Genomic DNA, 19,615 nt, shown 5'->3' with positions numbered 1-19,615 from the left:
TCATCTCGGAACCGCTCAGTCACTGCCCATTTGAGGGTAAGCAAGCACAGGTGGATTAGTCAACACACTCACCAAGTGTTCTAATGCTCTCTAATGAGCATCCTCCCATAGAACTGTCTGGTGGGGCAGAGCCTGTCCCGACTGCATAGATACCTTGGTCCCTTGCTTCCCGGATGCTGGGGTCTCCGACTTATCTGCTAGTAAGTCATAGAGACATTTAGCATGTTGTGAGAAGTTATGTACATAACCCCTGTATTACCCTAGAAACCCCAGTAGTTTCCTTAGCTCTCTCACGTTTGTTGGTGGCCTGTTTACCAGTTCTTGCACTGCTACAATTTCTTTAACATACATTCTGTAACCCTCAGCAGAAATAATTGTTCCTAAAAAACGGACCTCATTCTTGAATAGGTCACACATCAGCCCTGAGTTTAATACCCTATTTATTTTGCTGTTAAATGACTGACTAAAAATAAGAATATCATCCAAATATGGTATACAGATTCTCACTCTTAAACCCTCTAAACTTTCCTCAATGCTTCGTTGGAAGGCAGAAAGCCAAAGGGAATTCTATTCCATTCATATAAGGCCCAAGGGGTGCTGAAGGCAGTGCATTTTCTGGACTCTTCTCCCACAAAGCCTTGGTGGTATGCCTTTCCTTGATCTAAAACTGTAAACCATGAGTTTCCTCCCAAACCATCAAGTATTTCCTGTATACGGGGTATGGGATGCCTGTCAAGAACAGTCTTCTTGTTCAATCCCCTGTAATCAACACAAAGTCTTAAACTCCCATCCTTTTCCATACACAGACCAGAGGTGATGCGTATGATGAAGTTTTTGTTCAGGTGCCCCTGAAGGTGGCGCTTCACCTCAGCATACAAGGGGCGTGGCACACCGTTGTATCTCTTTGCCACTGGTATGTTATCAGTCAATGTTATCTCCAACATGGATGCCCACTAAGATTTACCTCTGAAAAGAAAAACCTACATCAACTCAGGATCTGGAGTAAAAAGGATATGTAGTTAAATAAACAGGAGTTTCTGGCTAAATGCTGTGGCCACCCTAACATGAGGTGTAGCTCATCTCTCCATCTGATGCACTGGACTAGCAGCTCTTAAAACTTCTTCTTAATAGGTGGCGCTGTTTTCACTTTGGGAAAAAATCGTGCCCAAATTAAACGGCCTCGTACTCTGTTCTAGATCATACAATATGCATATTATTATTACTATTGGATAGAAAACACTCTGAAGTTTCTAAAACTGTTTGAATTATATCTGTGAGTAAAACAGAACTCATTTGGCAGCAAACTTCCAGACAGGAAGTGAAAATTCTGAAAGTGGGGCTCTGTGTCAGGGCCTGCCTATTCAACTGGCTTATATGTATGGATCTGTATGCACTTCATACGCCTTCCACTAGATGTCAACAGGCAGTAGAAGGTTGAATGGGGTGTCTAGCTTGATCTGAGGCCGAATGAGAGCTTTTGGAGTGACAGGTCCGTTCTTTTGTCAGTTTTCAACTGCGCGCCGGGGAACCTCACATTGTCTTCTGAAAAGCGTTCGGTATACACAACGAATTGCTCCGGCTCTGATTTTATTGGATCCGTATGAGAAGAACATCATAAAGTAGGATTTTCAACCGAGTTTGACCAGTTTATTCAAGGTTTATTGGGAATTTTGGAATTTTTCGTTCCAGGCGCAACGATTTCTTGGACACGTGAGCTCCACATGGCTAGCCAAAGTTGCTAATTCGACAGAAGAAATGGACATTCTAAAACCAAACAACGATTTATTCTGGAACTAGGACTCCTTGCACAACATTCTGATGGAAGATCATCAAAAGTAAGAGAATATTTATGATGTTATTTCGTATTTTTGTGTAATATGTTGGCTCCAACAAGGCGGAGAATAGGTGAGCGCTGTCTCACAATATTGCATGCTGTATGTTGTAGTAAAGTTATTTTAAAAAATCTAACACAGCGGTTGCATTAAGAACCAGTGTATCTTTCATTTGCTGTACAACATGTATTTTTTAGTAAAGTTTATGATGAGTTCTTTGGTTAGATTAGGTGACTGTCCAAAATATCTCCGGACATTTTGGTGCATTGTGGCTACGTATTCACAATGTAAAACCACGATTTGCAGCTCTAAATAAGCACATTTTCGAACAAAACATAAATGTATTGTATAACATGTTATAAGACTGTCATCTGATGAAGTTGTCCAAAGGTTAGTGATTCATTTTATATCTATTTGTGGGTTTTGTGAAAGCTATTTTGGCGGGGAGTAAATTGCGTTGTGTGTTTGGCTACTGTAGTGAGCTAATAGAAATATATATTGTGTTTTCGCTGTAAAACACTTAAAAAATCGGAAATATTGGCTGGATTCACAAGATGTTTATCTTTCATTTGCTGTACACCATGTATTTTCATAAATGTTTTATGATGAGTATTTATGCATTTCACGTTGCTCTCTATAATTATTCTGGATGTTTTGGTGCTATTTGTGATGGTGGCTGCAATGTAAAACCACGATTTATACCTCAAATATGCAGATTTTCGAACAAAACATAAATGTATTATATAACATGATGTTATAAGACTGTCATCTGATGAAGTTGTTCAAGGTTAGTGATTAATTTTATATCTTTTGCTGGTTTTTGCGAATGCTATCTATGCGGTGAATAAATGCGGTTGTGTGTTTGGCTATTGTGGTAAGCTAATATAATGCTATATTGTGTTTTCGCTGTAAAACATTTAAAAAATCGGAAATGATGGCTGGATTCACAAGATTCACAAGATCTTTCATTTGCTGTATTGGACTTGTGATTTCATGAAATTATATTATATGATATCCCTGTCGCGTTAGGCTAGGCTATGCTAGTCAGCTTTTTTGATGAGGATGCTCCCGGATCCGGGATGGGTAGTCCAGAAAGGTTAAAAACCAACAGGACCAGCAGCTCTTAAATACCAACAGGACCAGCAGCTCTTAATTACCAGCAGGGCCAGCAGCTCTTAAATACCATCAGGGCCAGCAGCTCTTAAATACCAGCAGGGCCAGCAGCTCTTAAATACCAGCAGGGCCAGCAGCTCTTAAATACCAGCAGGGCCAGCAGCTCTTAAATACCAGCAGGACCAGCAGCTCTTAAAAACCAGCAGGGCCATCACAGCTGTAACACATACTGACTAACGAGGTGACTCCAATCAGAGCGCCCAACCTAGTCAACTCTAAATGGATAGAGAAACTGAAACTCGTAACAGAACCGAAACCCGTAACAGTCAGCATGGGATGTAAAGGTCCAGTATCTTCCCTGATGATAAATATATGATGGTGAATTCCCCAGATCTCATCATGCAGTTTGGTGCTGAAATCATTAAACGTTGTTTATAATACAGTGTCTGAATTCAGGCTTTCTTCCCTTCCTGTGAGTCATTATGTCAAGGAGTTGATCTGCCTCTGCTTGCTTTAACTTTATCAGTAGTACAGTGTAAAACACTATTTATTGTGGAGGGGATCTAGAATTACATTCTTTTCATTTATATTTATTTATCTTTGGTGTGGCGGCAACAATCTGTCTGCAGGACAACACCGTTACTAAATGAATATAGCAGAAACCCTTCATTTGTGTTACTTTACAAATCCTACTAAATGAATATAGCAGAAACCCTTCATTTGTGTAACTTTACAAATCCTACTAAATGAATATAGCAGAAACCCTTCATTTGTGTTACTTTACAAATCCTACTAAATGAATATAGCAGAAACCCTTCATTTGTGTTACTTTACAAATCCAACTAAATGAATATAGCAGACACCCTTCATCTGTGTTACTTTACAAATCCAACTTCTGTTGTGTGACGTCTGTTTTTAACTTATTTCTTCCCAGATCTAAAGGAATTGCAAGCTGGCCTTTAGTACTTTGTCTACTATTCTACTTTTCTTCCTGCAGTATATTTCTGTAGTTAAACTGTAGCCCTGATAATAATATATTTTCCCTTAGTACTTCCTGCTCCAGACCAGCTGACTGTTGACTCAGTGGACACCACATCAGCTGCTGTGAGCTGGAACCAGCCACCAGGATTGGAACAAACCCAACATCATTACCAGATCTCCTACCGCTGTCCAGGGACAAAACCACACTTCACTACCACATCTTCACACAGCATCAGTCTCTCTGACCTGCAATGTGGTACTCAGTACTCTGTCACTGTCTGCACTGTGCTGGGAAATGGAAAGAAAAGTCAACTGGTGTCGACAACCCTCACCACAAGTAAGGAATTCCCCTACTAAAGTATTCTGTTTGGTGTTAAAGTTTATTACATTTTAACTAGTTATCAAAATGACTGAAGTAATAATGGATCATAATGGATAGTAGACTACGACACTAGCCTACCTGGTTAAATAAAGGTGAATAAAGTAATCATAATAGATGTGTCAGTATGGGATGTAAATGTACATTATCTTTGACTACTATTCTACTTTTCCTCCTGTTAAAGAGGATAGAAATCCTCATCATTTCATTAATTAATTATTTCTATATAGTCTTTCTCACTCTGAACTTCTAACGCCAGTGGGATGGGTGTGACTTCTTGACAATGATCACAATGTCTCCAACGTACAGCGCCCCTGGAGGAATTAGGATGAAGTGCCTTGTTCAAGGGCACAACCTATTTTTCACCTTGTCTGCTCCGGTATTCAAACCTGCAACCTTTCGGTTTCTGGCCCAACACTGTAACCTCGAGCCTGCCTATCTCTACCTTACCCCTACCTACAGTGTCCTCTGTTAATATTGAGGCTACCTGCCTCTACCCCTACCTACAGTGCCCTCGGTTAATATTGAGGCTACCTGCCTCTACCTTACCCCTACCTACAGTACCCTCTGTTAATATTGAGGCTACCTGCCTCTACCTTACCCCTACCTACAGTACCCTCTGTTAATATTGAGGCTACCTGCCTCTACCTTACCCCTACCTACAGTACCCTCTGTTAATATTGAGACTACCTGCCTCTACCTTACCCCTACCTACAGTACCCTCTGTTAATATTGAGGCTACCTGCCTCTACCTTACCCCTACCTACAGTACCCTCTGTTAATATTGAGACTACCTGCCTCTACCTTACCTCTACCTACAGTACCCTCTGTTAATATTGAGACTACCTGCCTCTACCTTACCTCTACCTACAGTGTCCTCTGTTAATATTGAGGCTACCTTCCTCTACCTTACCCCTACCTACAGTACCTTCTGTTAATATTGAGGCTACCTGCCTCTACCTTACCCCTACCTACAGTACCCTCTGTTAATATTGAGGCTGCCTATCTCTACCTTACCTCTACCTACAGTAGCTTCTATCTCAAGGCCATCAGACTGTTAAACAGCCACCACTAACATTTAGCGGCCGCTGCCAACATACTGACTCAACTCCAGCCACTTTAATAATGGGAATTGATGGAAATGTATGTAAAAATGTATCACTAGCCACTTTAAACAATGCCACTTAATATAATGTTTACATACCCTACATTAATCATCTCATATGTATATGTATATACTGTACTCTATATCTACTGCATCTTGCCATCTTTATGTAATACATGTATCACTAGCCACTTTAAACTATGCCGCTTTATGTTTATATACCCTACATTACTCATCTCATATGTATATACTGTACTCTATACCATCTACTGCATCTTGCCTATGCTGTTCTGTACCATCACTCATTCATATATCTTTATGTACATATTCTTTATCCCTTTACACTTGTGTGTATAAGGTAGTAGTTGTGGAATTGTTAGGTTAGATTACTCGTTGGTTATTACTGCATTGTTGGAACTAGAAGCACAAGCATTTCGCTACCCTCGCATTAACATCTGCTAACCATGTGTATGTGACAAATAACATTTGATTTGATTACAGTACCCTCTGTTAATAGTGAGGCTACCTGCCTCTACCTTACCTCTACCTACAGTGTCCTCTGTTAATATTGAGACTACCTGCCTCTACCTTACCCCTACCTACAGTACCCTCTGTTAATATTGAGACTACCTGCCTCTACCTTACCCCTAACTACAGTACCCTTTGTTAATAGTGAGGCTACCTGCCTCTACCTTACCTCTACCTACAGTGTCCTCTGTTAATATTGAGACTACCTGCCTCTACCTTACCCCTACCTACAGTACCCTCTGTTAATATTGAGACTACCTGCCTCTACCTTACCCCTACCTACAGTACCTTCTGTTAATATTGAGGCTACCTGCCTCTACCGTACCCCTACCTACAGTGTCCTCTGTTAAAATTGAGGCTACCTGCCTCTACCTTACCCCTAACTACAGTGCCCTCTGTTAATATTGAGGCTACCTGTCTCTACCGTACCCCTACCTACAGTGTCCTCTGTTAATATTGAGACTACCTGCCTCTACCTTACCTCTACCTACACTACCCTCTGCTAATATTGAGGAAACTAAAATTAACTTTGAGCGCTTTAATTTGAGTTTTCACATTGCAAACATTAACAAATATTTTTCATGCCAAGAAAGGTAGCGGATCCAGCCAGATAGGTTCAGGAGTCCATCAGTCCAAAACTGAGATGTGCCGGATCCTGTTCCCGCAGAATCCAGCTCATGATGATACAGTAAAACACATTAACACACTACCAAAGATCTGACTTTAATAACTTGTGATTCAGTACATTTTCAGTGGTGGAGGAGACCCTCCAGAGTTGCTGCAGTGTGTGTTCTACTGGCTTTGATCATAGACCTGTTGAATTTCTGTAAGTGAAAAAATTAATTAAAATAATTGTAGTCAATGTTTTGACTGTTACACATTTTGATAGATTTTTCCCCTTTTACAGATGCAGAGAGAAACCAGCTACAGAATAGTCTAAATACCAGGACTACAGAGAGAGACCAGCTACAGAAGGAGATAGAAAGACTGAACTGGGCGAACAAAGGTAAAGACAGCCCCCCCACAGTTTTGGTAGTTGACCTGTTATCTCTCACACAAACATATTCAAGAAGTATTGTCAGCGCTGGCCATGGCCATTAGGACCAGAAACAGATGACAGGAACTGTGTTTTGCCTTAGCTCTCAACACATGACACAGGAGATCAGAGGTCATCAGAACTACCTACCTACAACTCCCTCAGATTTTGTTTCGTCAGTCAAGGAAGTTTGATATATAATGTAGTTCGACATCTTTTATCATTAACTGTGGCGTCTTTTAGAATTCACCAGTGGCCTTGTGGTTAGTGTCCACCCTGAGATTGGAAGTTTGAGAGTTTGATCCCCCACAGAGTCATATGAAAGGCTGTACAATGTTACCTGATGAGTGTCTGCTTGGTACTCAGCATTAAGGAGATAAAGTGGAGGTAAGGTCCTACGATAAACTAGTGTCCAGCGGGTGTACTTACATTTTAATTTTATTTAAACATGATCAACTAGGACCAATGTCTCATTTGCAGTAGAGCCCTGTTTTCAATACAAAGAAATAAACATATACAGTGGCAAGGAAAAGTGTGAACCCCTTGGAATTACCTAGATTTCTGCATAAATTGGTCATAAAATTTTACCTGATCTTCATCTAGGTCACAACAATAGACAAACACAGTATGCTTAAACTTTTAACACACCGTATTAACAACTACACAGACACAATACATATACGCCTTAAGAAAACAATCACAGTTAACTTCATCTGGCTGCAAGCCCGAGGCCGGCCACAATATGACAACAGCCACTTCAAGTGCAGGGCGCGAAATTCAAAATATATTTTTTTGAAATATTTAACTTTCACACATTAACAAGTCCAATACAGCAAATGAAAGGTACACATCTTGTGAATCCAGCCAACATGTCCGATTTTTAAAATGTTTTACAGCGAAAACAGCACGTATATTTATGTTAGCTCACCACCAAATACAAAAAAGGACAGACATTTTTCACAGCACAGGTAGCATGCACAAAACCAACCTAACTAACCAAGATCTAACCAACAAACAACTTCATCAGATGACAGTCTTATAACATGTTATTCAATAAATCTATGTTTTGTTCGAAAAATGTGCATATTTCAGGTATAAATCATAGTTTACATTGCAGCTACAATCAGAAATTGCACCGAAAGCAGCCAGAATAATTACAGACACCAATGTCAAATACCTAAATACTCATCATAAAACATTTTTGAAAAATACATAGTGTACAGCAAATGAAAGACAAGCATCTTGTGAATCCAGCCAATATTTCCAATTTATTAAGTGTTTTACAGCGAAAACACAATATAGCGTTATATTAGCTTACCACAATAGCCAGAAACACAAGCCATTCCCCGGTAGCAAAAGTTAGCGATCGTAACAAACCAGCAAAAGATATATAATTTTTGACTAACCTTGATACGCTTCATCAGATGACAGTCCTATAACATCAGGTTATACATACACTTATGTTTTGTTCGAAAATGTGCATATTTAGAGCTGAAATCAGTGGTTATACATTGTGCTAACGTAGCTACTTTTTCCCACAACGTCCGGATATTTTTCTGACACTTTTTCTGACCAAAAAGCTATTCATAAACATAACTAAAAAATACATGTTGTATAGGAAATGATAGATACACTAGTTCTTTTTTTTTTCTTTTTTTCTTTTCTTTCTTTTGGGGGAGAGGATCAGCTTAATCTTGCGGAAAGAATGTTGCTTCCAATGTAATTGTCTGCATCATTTCCAATCCCCCATATTTTTTTGGGTAAATATATATATCCATACACGCATGCATACATATACACATATATACATACACATACCTATATAGACATACATACTTTTTTAAAGAATATACCTTTATTATTATTCCCCGCACCCTACCACCGATCCCCCAATTGGAGTAAACTAATAAACACTTCTGCTTTTACCTTCAATTTATACATCTTATACCCATCTTACAGACACAGTCCACTTTACAATAGTTCTCTCTTATTTGTTCTTAGTCCTTCCTCTATTTCTGTTGTCCATCCAATTTTATTTCCACTTGTAACTGTGCTATTTCACAAAAGCTCCGCACCTATACACATTTCACAGATCCCGTATGCCCTACATTGTTTATCTTGTTATTAGTCCCACCCTTCAGTTCCACTCAACCCCTCCCATCTATCTTCCAACATCATCCATTTCGGATTTTTATTTGCCATATATTTTTCAACTGTGCTGTGATGCTTCACAAAAGACTTGAACCTTCCTATTCTCATAGCTTCTATAGATTGTAAATTAAAAATAAACATTTTTGCTAAAATAATTATTATATTATTGATTGATTGACTATGGCTTTTCAAATCCCCCAGTATTGCTATCTGTAGCGTTAGTTTTAGGCAAATGTTGCAATTCTTCAGCCATTCCTGGACCTGTGACCAAAAACGAGCTACATATGGACAATACCAAAATAAATGATCTAATGACTCTGCCTCCTCACAACAGAATCTGCAGAGCTGGGAAGATTGTATACCCCATATATATAACATTCTATTAGTTGCAAGAATTTTGTACAGTATTTTAAATTGAAAAATTCGAAGTTTTGAATCCGGCGTTGTTTTGCGTATCAATTCATAAACCATGTGCCATGGAATGGGTACATCGAAAATCTCTTCCCAACTATTTTGCAATTTATATGGCACAGCTGTCAGTTTTTTGGTCCTTAAATGAAATTGGTATATGTTTTTATTTATCACACTTTTCTTTAACCATTTATGTTCTTTAATACAGGGCCGACATACCAGTTCCTTACTTTTTTCCCCTTCTACTTGCCTCTTCCATTTTTGTGGTAATGCTGCAATTAATTGGTTGTAATTTTGGGTAGAGCAGACATTTCCATATGTCTGTGTTAGCTGCATGTGTGACATAACTCCACCAGTCCTATTTATGACATCATTCACAAAAATTATACCTTTTTTAAACATTTCTTCAATAAATACATTTTTTTTATCAATTACTATATTTGAATTTAACCACAATATTTGTTGTACTATTTGTTCCGTCCTTTCAGGTGGATTAAACTGAAATTGCAACCAACTTTCTAAGGCTTGTTTAAAAAATAAGGATATTTTGGAGATTATTTCCTTTTCAAACAACCGAAAGTGAGCAGGTGTAATCTGAATAAAGGGGAAAAGGCCCTTCTTGAATATAGGATGAGACATTCGTACCAATTTACTAGAGAACCAGTTTGGATTTAAGTATAACTTTTGTATGACTGATGCCTTTAGTGAGAGGTCTAATGCTTTAATATTTAATAATTTCTGCCCTCCGAATTCATATTCGTTATATAAATAGGCCCTTTTAATTTTATCTGGCTTGCCGTTCCAAATAAAATGGAATATTTTTTGTTCATATAATTTAAAAAGCAGGTCACTAGGTGTAGGCAAAACCATAAGCAAATAGGTAAACTGTGATATGACTAAAGAGTTAATCAGGGTGATTTTTCCACAAATAGACAGGTATTTTCCTTTCCATGGTAGCAAGATCTTATCTATTTTTGCTAACTTTCTATAAAAATTTATTGGAGTGAGATCATTTCTTTCTTTTGGGATTTTTATACCGAGTATGTCCACATCTCCGTCAGACCATTTAATTGGTAAACTACATGGCAATATAAAATGTGTATTTTTTAGTGATCCAATACGTAATATGGTACATTTATCATAATTTGGTTTTAATCCAGAGAGGATAGCAAAGGTATCTAGATCCTCTATGAGGCCCTGGAGAGACTCTAGTTGTGGTTTTAAAAGAAAACATGAATCATCAGCGTACAATCACACCTTAGTTTTTAAGCCACGGATTTCTAATCCCTTAATATTCATGTTTGATCTAATTTTAACAGCTAACATTTCGATGGCAATAATAAATAGATATGCCGATAGTGGACAACCTTGTTTTACTCCTCTAGATAGTTTAAAACTTTCTGAGATGTAGCCATTATTTACACCTAGGGTTACTATACATAATTTTAACCCATTTTATAAGAGATTATAAGAGATTCCCCAAAATTGAAATATTCTAGGCATTTATATATAAACTCCAGTCGTACTTTATCAAAAGCCTTTTCAAAATCAGCTATGAAAACCAGGCCTGGTGTCCCCGATATTTCATAGTGTTCTATTGTTTCCAGTACTTGCCTTATATTATCTCCAATGTATCGTCCATGTAAAAAACCTGTCTGATTAGGATGAATAATATCTGACAACTTTTTTTATTCTATGCGCATTTTGCTAGGATTTTTGCATCACAACACTGAAGTGTAAGAGGTCTCCAATTTTTTAATTGGACTGGATCTTTATATATACCACTTGGGTCCTGTTTCAGTAATAACGATATCAGACCTTCTTGTTGCGTGTCTGATAATCTACCATTTATATAGGAGTGGTTAAAACAAGCTAATAATGGTCCTTTGAGTATATCAAAAAAAGTTTTGTATACTTCCACTGGTATGCCATCCAGCCCTGGAGTTTTCCCATCTTTAAAGGCCCCAATTGCATCAAGCAGTTCCTCCTCTGTAATTTGGCCTTCACATGAGTCTTTCTGTACAGATGTTAATTTTACATTATTAATAGGGAAAAAATCCATACAATTAGTTTCAGTTAGTGGAGATGGAGGAGCCTGAAACGAAAACATATTCTTAAAGTACTTTACTTCCTCTTTCAAAATATCTTTTGGTGAATCATGCGTGACTCCATCATTTGTAACAAGTTTTAATACATTTTTTTTGGTAGCATTTCTATATTGAAGATTGAAAAAGAATTTGGTGCATTTTTCCCCATATTCCATCCAGTTCGCTTTATTTTTATAATATATTACACTGGATCTTTCTTGAATAAGTTCCTCCATTTCTTTTTGTTTTTCCTCTAACTTATTCTGTGCCTCTATGGTACCGTTTTTATTGCTATCTAACTGTACTGTTAGTCCTTCAATTTCCTTTGTTAATATGGACTCTTTTGATCTAAATTGCTTTTGTTTTATAGATGAGTACTGAATTGCATGGCCTCTAAAGGCACACTTAAAAGTGTCCCATACAATAAGGGGATCTGCTGTACCTATGTTATGTCTGAAAAAGTCAGTTATAAAATCTTCTGTCCTAGTTCTAAACAATTTATCATCTAGTAGACTTTGATTAAATTTCCAATATCCTCGCCCACGTGGAAATTCTGTAAGAGAAATATATATGCCAATTATGTGATGATCCGACCGCATTCTATCCCCTATCAACACTTTTTTAACTTTTGGTGCCAGAGAGAATGGTATAAGAAAGTAGTCAAGACGACTAGCTTGATTCAGCCTCCGCCATGTATATCTCACTAAATCAGGGTATTTAAGTCTCCATATATCCACTAATTCCAATATATCCATGACATTCATGATTTCCTTAAGTGCCGGAGGGTGATAGTTTGTAGTGTGATTTCCTTTCCGGTCTATAGAGGTATTTAAGACCGTATTAAAATCTCCCACTATAATAATAGAGTCTAGTGTTGCTTGTAGAGTTGATAAATTCTTATATATATTTTCAAAGAAGCTTGGATCATCATTATTCGGACCGTATAGGTTAACAAGCCATATTTGTTTATTGTCCAATAACATATTTAAAATAATCCATCTACCTTGAGGATCTGTTTGGACAATTTGCACATTTGGATCAAAATTATTGTTAATTAAGACCATCACCCCTTTTGAATTTCTTTGCCCATGGGAGAAATATATTTTGCCCCCCCAGTTCTTTTTCCACAAAACTTCATCTAAAACTGTCGAATGGGTTTCCTGTAAACAGTAGATATTATAATCCTTCTCTTTTAGCCAGGTAAATACTGATCGTCTTTTCTTATTATCTGCTAAGCCATTACAATTGTAACTGGCTATACTTATTTCACCACTTACCATAATGAGACACACCTTTCATTCTTTTAATCAGAATATATTTTTGTAAACGTACTATTAAAAAGTAACAATGATTGAGTGTCTATATAGTTGTACCATGATATTTGCATTTCTACTAAGTAAACCTCCAATTGGTCCCTACTATTCCACGCGCTAAAAGCCCTCCTCAACCCGAGTTGGGTTGTCATCCCAATGCCCGGCAGACCACCCTCGACCCCCTGTATCCCATAGCCCTGAACCGACTGGGATCCATCCTTTGAAAAGAGCATACATTGCCATTTACCGGATTGTAGTAGATCAATTTCCATATGCATTTCCATTGCCCTCACCTCTTTTTGTATTATATATAGCTGTGGATCATCCTCTATTGTCCCTAACATCTTTTACTTCTTCCTTCGCAACAGTTGTGGGATACACACATACACTCACACACACACACTCAGCCCTTACCCCCACACAACCATAAGCTCACTTTCTCAACAATTGCACCATCCCAGAGCCCAACTCAAGATGGGTCATGATTTACAAATGTTACTGCAGTTGCAGCTGCACGAGAAGGCCTGCAAGACCGCGCAAAATAATGAGCAAAAATTGAGAGATTTATTTACCATTGTCACATCCTAGATAATGGTGGTCAAATGTACACCTTATTCCTGAAACACCCACAATATGGCCACCCGTCATGACCATGTCCTCACGCATCTCCATGCAGTCCGACTTTGATTTTGTGCCGCCAGGGCCACAATAATATACCCCCTCTCTGAATGTCCGAGTGTGACCCCCTCCCCATGGGTTACTGCAGCTAGTGTTGCCAGCACTGCCACTGCCTGGGTGGGGGCACCCCACCGGAATCCCCACCGGCTAGGTACAAGGTCGTCAAGGTTCTCATTAGCAGCTTTGAGAATTTCCTTGTATATTATGCTCTCCCTTTAGGGGGCTTTGGCTTTGCAGGACCAACCCTGCCAAGCAGGCTCAGAATCTTGAGGGGGCAGTGCTGCTCTTGGTCTCTGACCTCATTTTAGCTGCATCCAGACCGTTTACAGCGAGCACATAAAACAGTTAGGGACTTCTCCTTAGTATCTGGGTCATTCAGGTGGGTGTCTAGGGTACAGGGCCATGGACCGTACCATTTAAAATAGGATAATAAATAATTAGATATAATTAATTTAAAATTAAAAATAGATGTAGTTCTCCATGATAGGACAATAAATAAATAAGACGTATAATTCATTATAAAAGTATTTCCATCATCCGAACAACCTTGAAATCCCTCTCATACCCGGCTCACAGCAATACATTGGCTCTGGGATATGCAACCATTTCATTACTCACTCACTCAACTTTCCAAACATAACAAATAAAATAAAAAATAAACACAAACCATACCATCCACACATACTGTGCCTTCTGTTTACTTAGTTTTTATCTTCACTATGTAAAAATAGTGCTCGTGTGTTCAATTAGTTATATGTGAAGATTTATAGAAAAGCTATATTTTTTGTTATATTGTTACAATCAGTAACCGGGCTTGAATTGTGTTTATTTTCCTCGTCTATGAGAACTTTGTAAATTTTAAAATAACCATGGAGTAGTCTTTGTGTCTCTGAACAACTGGTTATCAATATATAGTTTATCAACGACGAGAGCTACTCGTTTCGCTTTTAATCTGTTTTCTTTGAAAATTGAATACAGAACTTTGCGTCGTTCTGCAATTTCCTTCGGAAACTGATCATTCATGCCAATTTTGGTCCCAGCAAGTCTTTTACCCAGGCTTTTAACCATTATTTTATCTTTAAATGAAGCAAATTTGGCAACAATTGGGCGTTCGTACCTCTGCCCTCTCTGTCCGAAGCGGTGAACACGTTCACGTTGGATTTTGTCGACAACTTCGCGTGGAATCTGAAGCGCTGTAAGGAGGAACTCTCGAACTATAGATTCAGGAACTTCTCCTTCTTTTTCTTGGATACCTGTAAGTACCAAATTCTCTCTCATGGATCTAGTTTGTATATCCAGTAAGGCTTCCTTCAAAACGGTGTTCTCTTTTTTAATTCCATTCATTTCGGTTTCAATCTTATTGACTGTCCCTTTTAGCTTGTGTGTTTCCTTCTCCAATGTCGCAGCTTTTTCATCACTCATCTCTAGGCTTGCCTTTAACTCTTTTATATCCTTACTAAGTAATTCAAGTAAACCCAGTTTGTCATTTATTGATTTTAACAGATCGGTTTCGACCTTTACCATTCCCGGTGGTGAGAATATTAAATCATCAGTGTCTGTAGAAGAATCACGTTTGCGTTTTGTAATCGGTTCCCCTGTCTTACTCTCCGTCATGTTTGGTTGTTGCCTGTTTTCGTAATATTTGTCGATAAATGTCTCTAGTTTTAGGATTTGTTTTGTGTTATTGTCCAGATTGAAGGTTATCACTCACCAGATTATGTAGTGCTAATATTTTAGTCTAATTTAGAAGATAATTCGAATATTATGTTTTATCTTGAGGTGCTCTACATAAATCCCTTCAGCCCGCCATTACCCTTACGTTACCTTTACGTCATTACGTCATCTGCTAAGTTTGCCATACACTAGTTCTTAATGCAATCGCCGTGTTAGAATTCTAAAAATAACTTCATTACGATATGCAGTTTACGTTATGGCGAGAGAGTACCCAAAACCTGGCCGCAAACGACTAGTTCACATGTACGACAGATATATGAAATAACATCATAAAATGGGTCCTACTTTTGCTGATCTTCCATCAGAATGTTGTACAAGGGGTCCTTTGTCCAGAACAATCGTTGTTTGGTTTTAGAACAGCCTTTTTCCCTCTCGATTTAGCAAGCACACTTGCCAAGTGGCGCGAATCTCTCCATCGTCAACAAACTCAGAGAACGGAACACGGCAAAATTCCCGAAAAAATTTCAATAATCTGATTAAACTATATTGAAAAAACATACTTTACGATGATATTGTCACATGTATCAAATAAAATCAAAGCCGGAGATATTAGTCGTCCATAACGACAGCTTATCAGAAGGAAAATCCAGGTCCCTTGACGAGCTCTCCAGAAAACAGGAAACTGGTGACACGTCATACAAAGAGCATTTATTCGAGCCCAGATCAAGTTACACACTCCATTTCTTCTCTCACTGCTTGTCGACATCTAGTGGAAGACGTATGAAGTGCATCTAAACGAATAAATATCAAGGACTTTAATAGGCAGGCCCTAGAAGATAGCATCGATTTCAGATTTTCCACTTCCTGTCAGGAAGTTTGCTGCAAAAGGAGTTCTGTTTTACTCACAGATATAATTCAAACGGTTTTAGAAACTAGAGAGTGTTTTCTATCCAATAGTAATACTAATATTCATATTGTACGAGCAAGAATTGAGTACGAGGCCGTTTGAAATGGGCACCTTTTATCCGGCTACTCAATACTGCCCCTACATTTTTTGAAAAGCACAAGAGGCACCAGAACATATATATTCTAATACTTTTTTGTAAATTGTTCCACATGTAAAGGTGCATCATAACTGAAGGGGCATGTTCTGATCTGTGTAGAAACTGGGGGGGATCTGAAGTGTAATGTAATTAATTGACCCAGTTTCATAATTAGTAATTCTAAAAGAGACTAGAGATGTCAGATACATTGGAAGTTATTACTTGTACATCAAGCTGCCTCACACTACAGAAACAGGAGCAGGATCCTATGAGCTGTTCTGGCCTCTCATAAGACAAGGCTCGTGCAAAGCTACTTACTTATTCAGTGTGGGAATAAATAATAGTTGCAAAAATATAAACGCAACATGTAAAGTGTTGGTTTCATGAGCTGAAATAAAATATCCCAGAAATGTCACATATGCAAACAGCTCAAATGTTGGGCACACATCTGTTTACGTCTGTTAGTGATTTATGATGTTAGAAATGTGTTTACGTCTCTGTTAGTGAGCTTATCTCTTTTGCCAAGATAATCCATCCACCTGACAGGTGTGGCATATCAAGAAGCTGATTAAACAGCATGACCTTGTGCTGGGGAAAATAAGAGGCCACTCTAAAATGTGCAGTTTTGTCCACAACACAATGCCACAGATGTCTCAAGTTTTGAGGAAGCATGCAATTTGCATGGTGACTCCAAGAATGTCGACCCGAGCTGCTGCCAGAGATGTTTATCTTAATTTCTCTACATTAAGCCACCTCCAACGTTATTTTAGAGAATTTGGCAGTACGTCCGACCGGCCTCACAACTGCAGACAACGTGTAACCACGCCAGATCAGGACCTCCACATCTGACTCCTTCACCTGCCACTCAGACAACTGATGAAACTGTGGGTTTGCACAACCAATGAATTTCTGCATAAACTTTCAGAAATTATCTCAGGGAAGCTCATCTGCATGTAGCAAGGATCTGTACACATTTCCTGGTAGCTGAAAATGTCCCAGTTCTTCCATGTCCTGAATGTCTGGGATGCTCTGGATCAACATGTACAACAGTGTGAACAAGTTCCCGCCAATATCCAGCAACTTTGACCAGCCATTGAAGTGGAGTAGGACAACATTCCACAGGCCACAATCAACAGCCTGATCAACTCTATGTGAAGGAGATGTGTCGCGCTGCGTGAGACAAATGGTGGTTTTCTGATCCACACCCCTACCTTTTTATTGAGGTGTCTGAGACCAACAGATGCATATCTGTATTCCCAGTCATGTGAAATCCATACATTAGGGCCTTATTCATTCATGTATTTCAATGGACTGATTTCCTTATATGAACTGTAACTAAGTAAAATCTTTGAAATGCATTCGTTGCGTTTATAATTTTGTTCAGTGTAAAAGCTGTAGACAAACAGGCAATTCACACAAACGATTGCTGTGACAAATCACCAGACCATTAGAATTATTTCTTAAAGCTGCAAGGTGAAATCCTAATCAGCTCATTGGAAGGGTTCACGAGAGGGTTTATCTGTCATGTTCTTTTTATCTGTCATATGAAAAATAATGTAACAGTTGAGTGTCAAATATGGTAAATGTCAAACTTCTAGGGTCCTGTCCTGAAGGATGGAGAAGGTTTGGCTGTAGCTGTTACTACCTCTCTACTGAGGAGAAATCCTGGAATGAGAGCAGACAGGACTGTCTGGAGAGAGGAGCAGATCTGGTGATCATTAACAGTGAAGAGGAACAGGTGAGAGACAGACAGAGAGAGCTACTTTATTTATTTGTCCGTCATGTATTATTAACAATGCTTTTTCTGTGTCACAACAGACATTCATCAATGGGTTTGAATCATTCCGTTTTGCCTGGATTGGTCTGACTGACTCTGTTACTAAGGGGACCTGGAAATGGGTGGACGGCACCCCACTGACCACCGCAAGGTAAGAGACTACTGCTCTATAATAACACTGACCACCCCAAGGTAAGAGACTACTGCTCTATAATAACACTGACCACCCCAAGGTAAGAGACTACTGCTCTATAATAACACTGACCACCCCAAGGTAAGAGACTACTGCTCTATAATAACACTGACCACCCCAAGGTAAGAGACTACTGCTCTATAATAACACTGACCACCCCAAGGTAAGAGACTACTGCTCTAATAACACTGACCACCCCAAGGTAAGAGACTACTGCTCTATAATAACACTGACCACCCCAAGGTAAGAGACTACTGCTCTAATAACACTGACCACCCCAAGGTAAGAGACTACTGATCTAATAACACTGACCACCCCAAGGTAAGAGACTACTGATCTAATAACACTGACCACCCCAAGGTAAGAGACTACTGACCTAATAACACTGACCACAGCGTAAGGAGTAGGACTGATTCTCTGTGTTCATCCTCTAGGTTCTGAGAGAGTGGTCAGTCTAACTTTTGTTTTTTCTGCAGGTATTTGTCGGGTAGAGGGCTTGGTGATCGTACAGACTGGAACTGTGGGTTATCAGAACAAAGAGGATGGATGGGCTATGATTGTTCCGCTTCACTACAGTGGATCTGTGAGAAAGCTTCTCATAAGTTCTTTCTCTGCACTGCTGAATAATGAACTCTACTGTATGTTAATGATGGTCTGAAGACTGGTGTGATTTGATAGAATGGTACTCTGAAATACACGTTGGTGAGAAACACACACAAACGCATCCACACATTCAGACACACACACACACACACGAAGACACTGATCTGAACCTGAGTCTCCCCAGGAGAAACCAACGTCTTAATTAAACGAGGTAATTCCCTCTTGGGCCGAGAGCTGACACACAATTTATTCATATGTCAAACATTGAGGTTTAGAATAGGGGTATAATATCATTCAATAGCTGCTGTCAATCAATCACTGTTAAGTTTTACACTTCTAAACACATTTAAAATGACTGTTTGATTATTGTGCTTTGTATTATTCTGAACGTAAACACTGTACTTCCTGCTAATTCAATAAATCATTCAACTGAGATTAAAGACATTTCCTGTCTAGTACATTATTGTTCTCTACTATGTTTAATCTAACATGGAATCTAGAAGGACAAGACACCTCTCTGTTTTATACTTTATCTAATATTAACCTCTACCACTTCTCTCTCCCGGATGCGCGATCCTCCTCATCAAAAAAGCTGACTAGCATAGCCTAGCCTAACGGGACAGGGATATCATATAATATAATTTTCATGAAATCACAAGTTTAATACAGCAAATGAAAGATAAACATCTTGTGAATCCAGCCATCATTTCT

At 38.7% G+C, this 19,615-nt stretch overlaps 1 protein-coding gene across 1 annotated transcript in view; it reads left to right on the top strand.

Moving 5' to 3' along the window:
- The window catches only part of LOC129842088 (receptor-type tyrosine-protein phosphatase H-like), a 58,676-nt gene extending 39,328 nt beyond the window's left edge, over nt 1-19,348 (top strand). The window contains exons 9-14 of the mRNA XM_055910480.1: nt 3,994-4,263; nt 6,681-6,764; nt 6,846-6,944; nt 17,930-18,069; nt 18,150-18,259; nt 18,778-19,348. Coding sequence (XP_055766455.1) covers nt 3,994-4,263; nt 6,681-6,764; nt 6,846-6,944; nt 17,930-18,069; nt 18,150-18,259; nt 18,778-18,928 — 854 coding nt within the window. The 3' untranslated portion in view covers nt 18,929-19,348. The remainder of the gene's footprint in view (nt 1-3,993; nt 4,264-6,680; nt 6,765-6,845; nt 6,945-17,929; nt 18,070-18,149; nt 18,260-18,777) is intronic.
- The last annotated feature ends 267 nt before the right edge of the window (nt 19,349-19,615 follow it).

This window comes from Salvelinus fontinalis, unplaced genomic scaffold (assembly GCF_029448725.1).
Source record: "Salvelinus fontinalis isolate EN_2023a unplaced genomic scaffold, ASM2944872v1 scaffold_0011, whole genome shotgun sequence".
Taxonomy (NCBI): domain Eukaryota; kingdom Metazoa; phylum Chordata; class Actinopteri; order Salmoniformes; family Salmonidae; genus Salvelinus; species Salvelinus fontinalis.
This window is presented reverse-complemented; position numbering and strand designations above follow the sequence as displayed.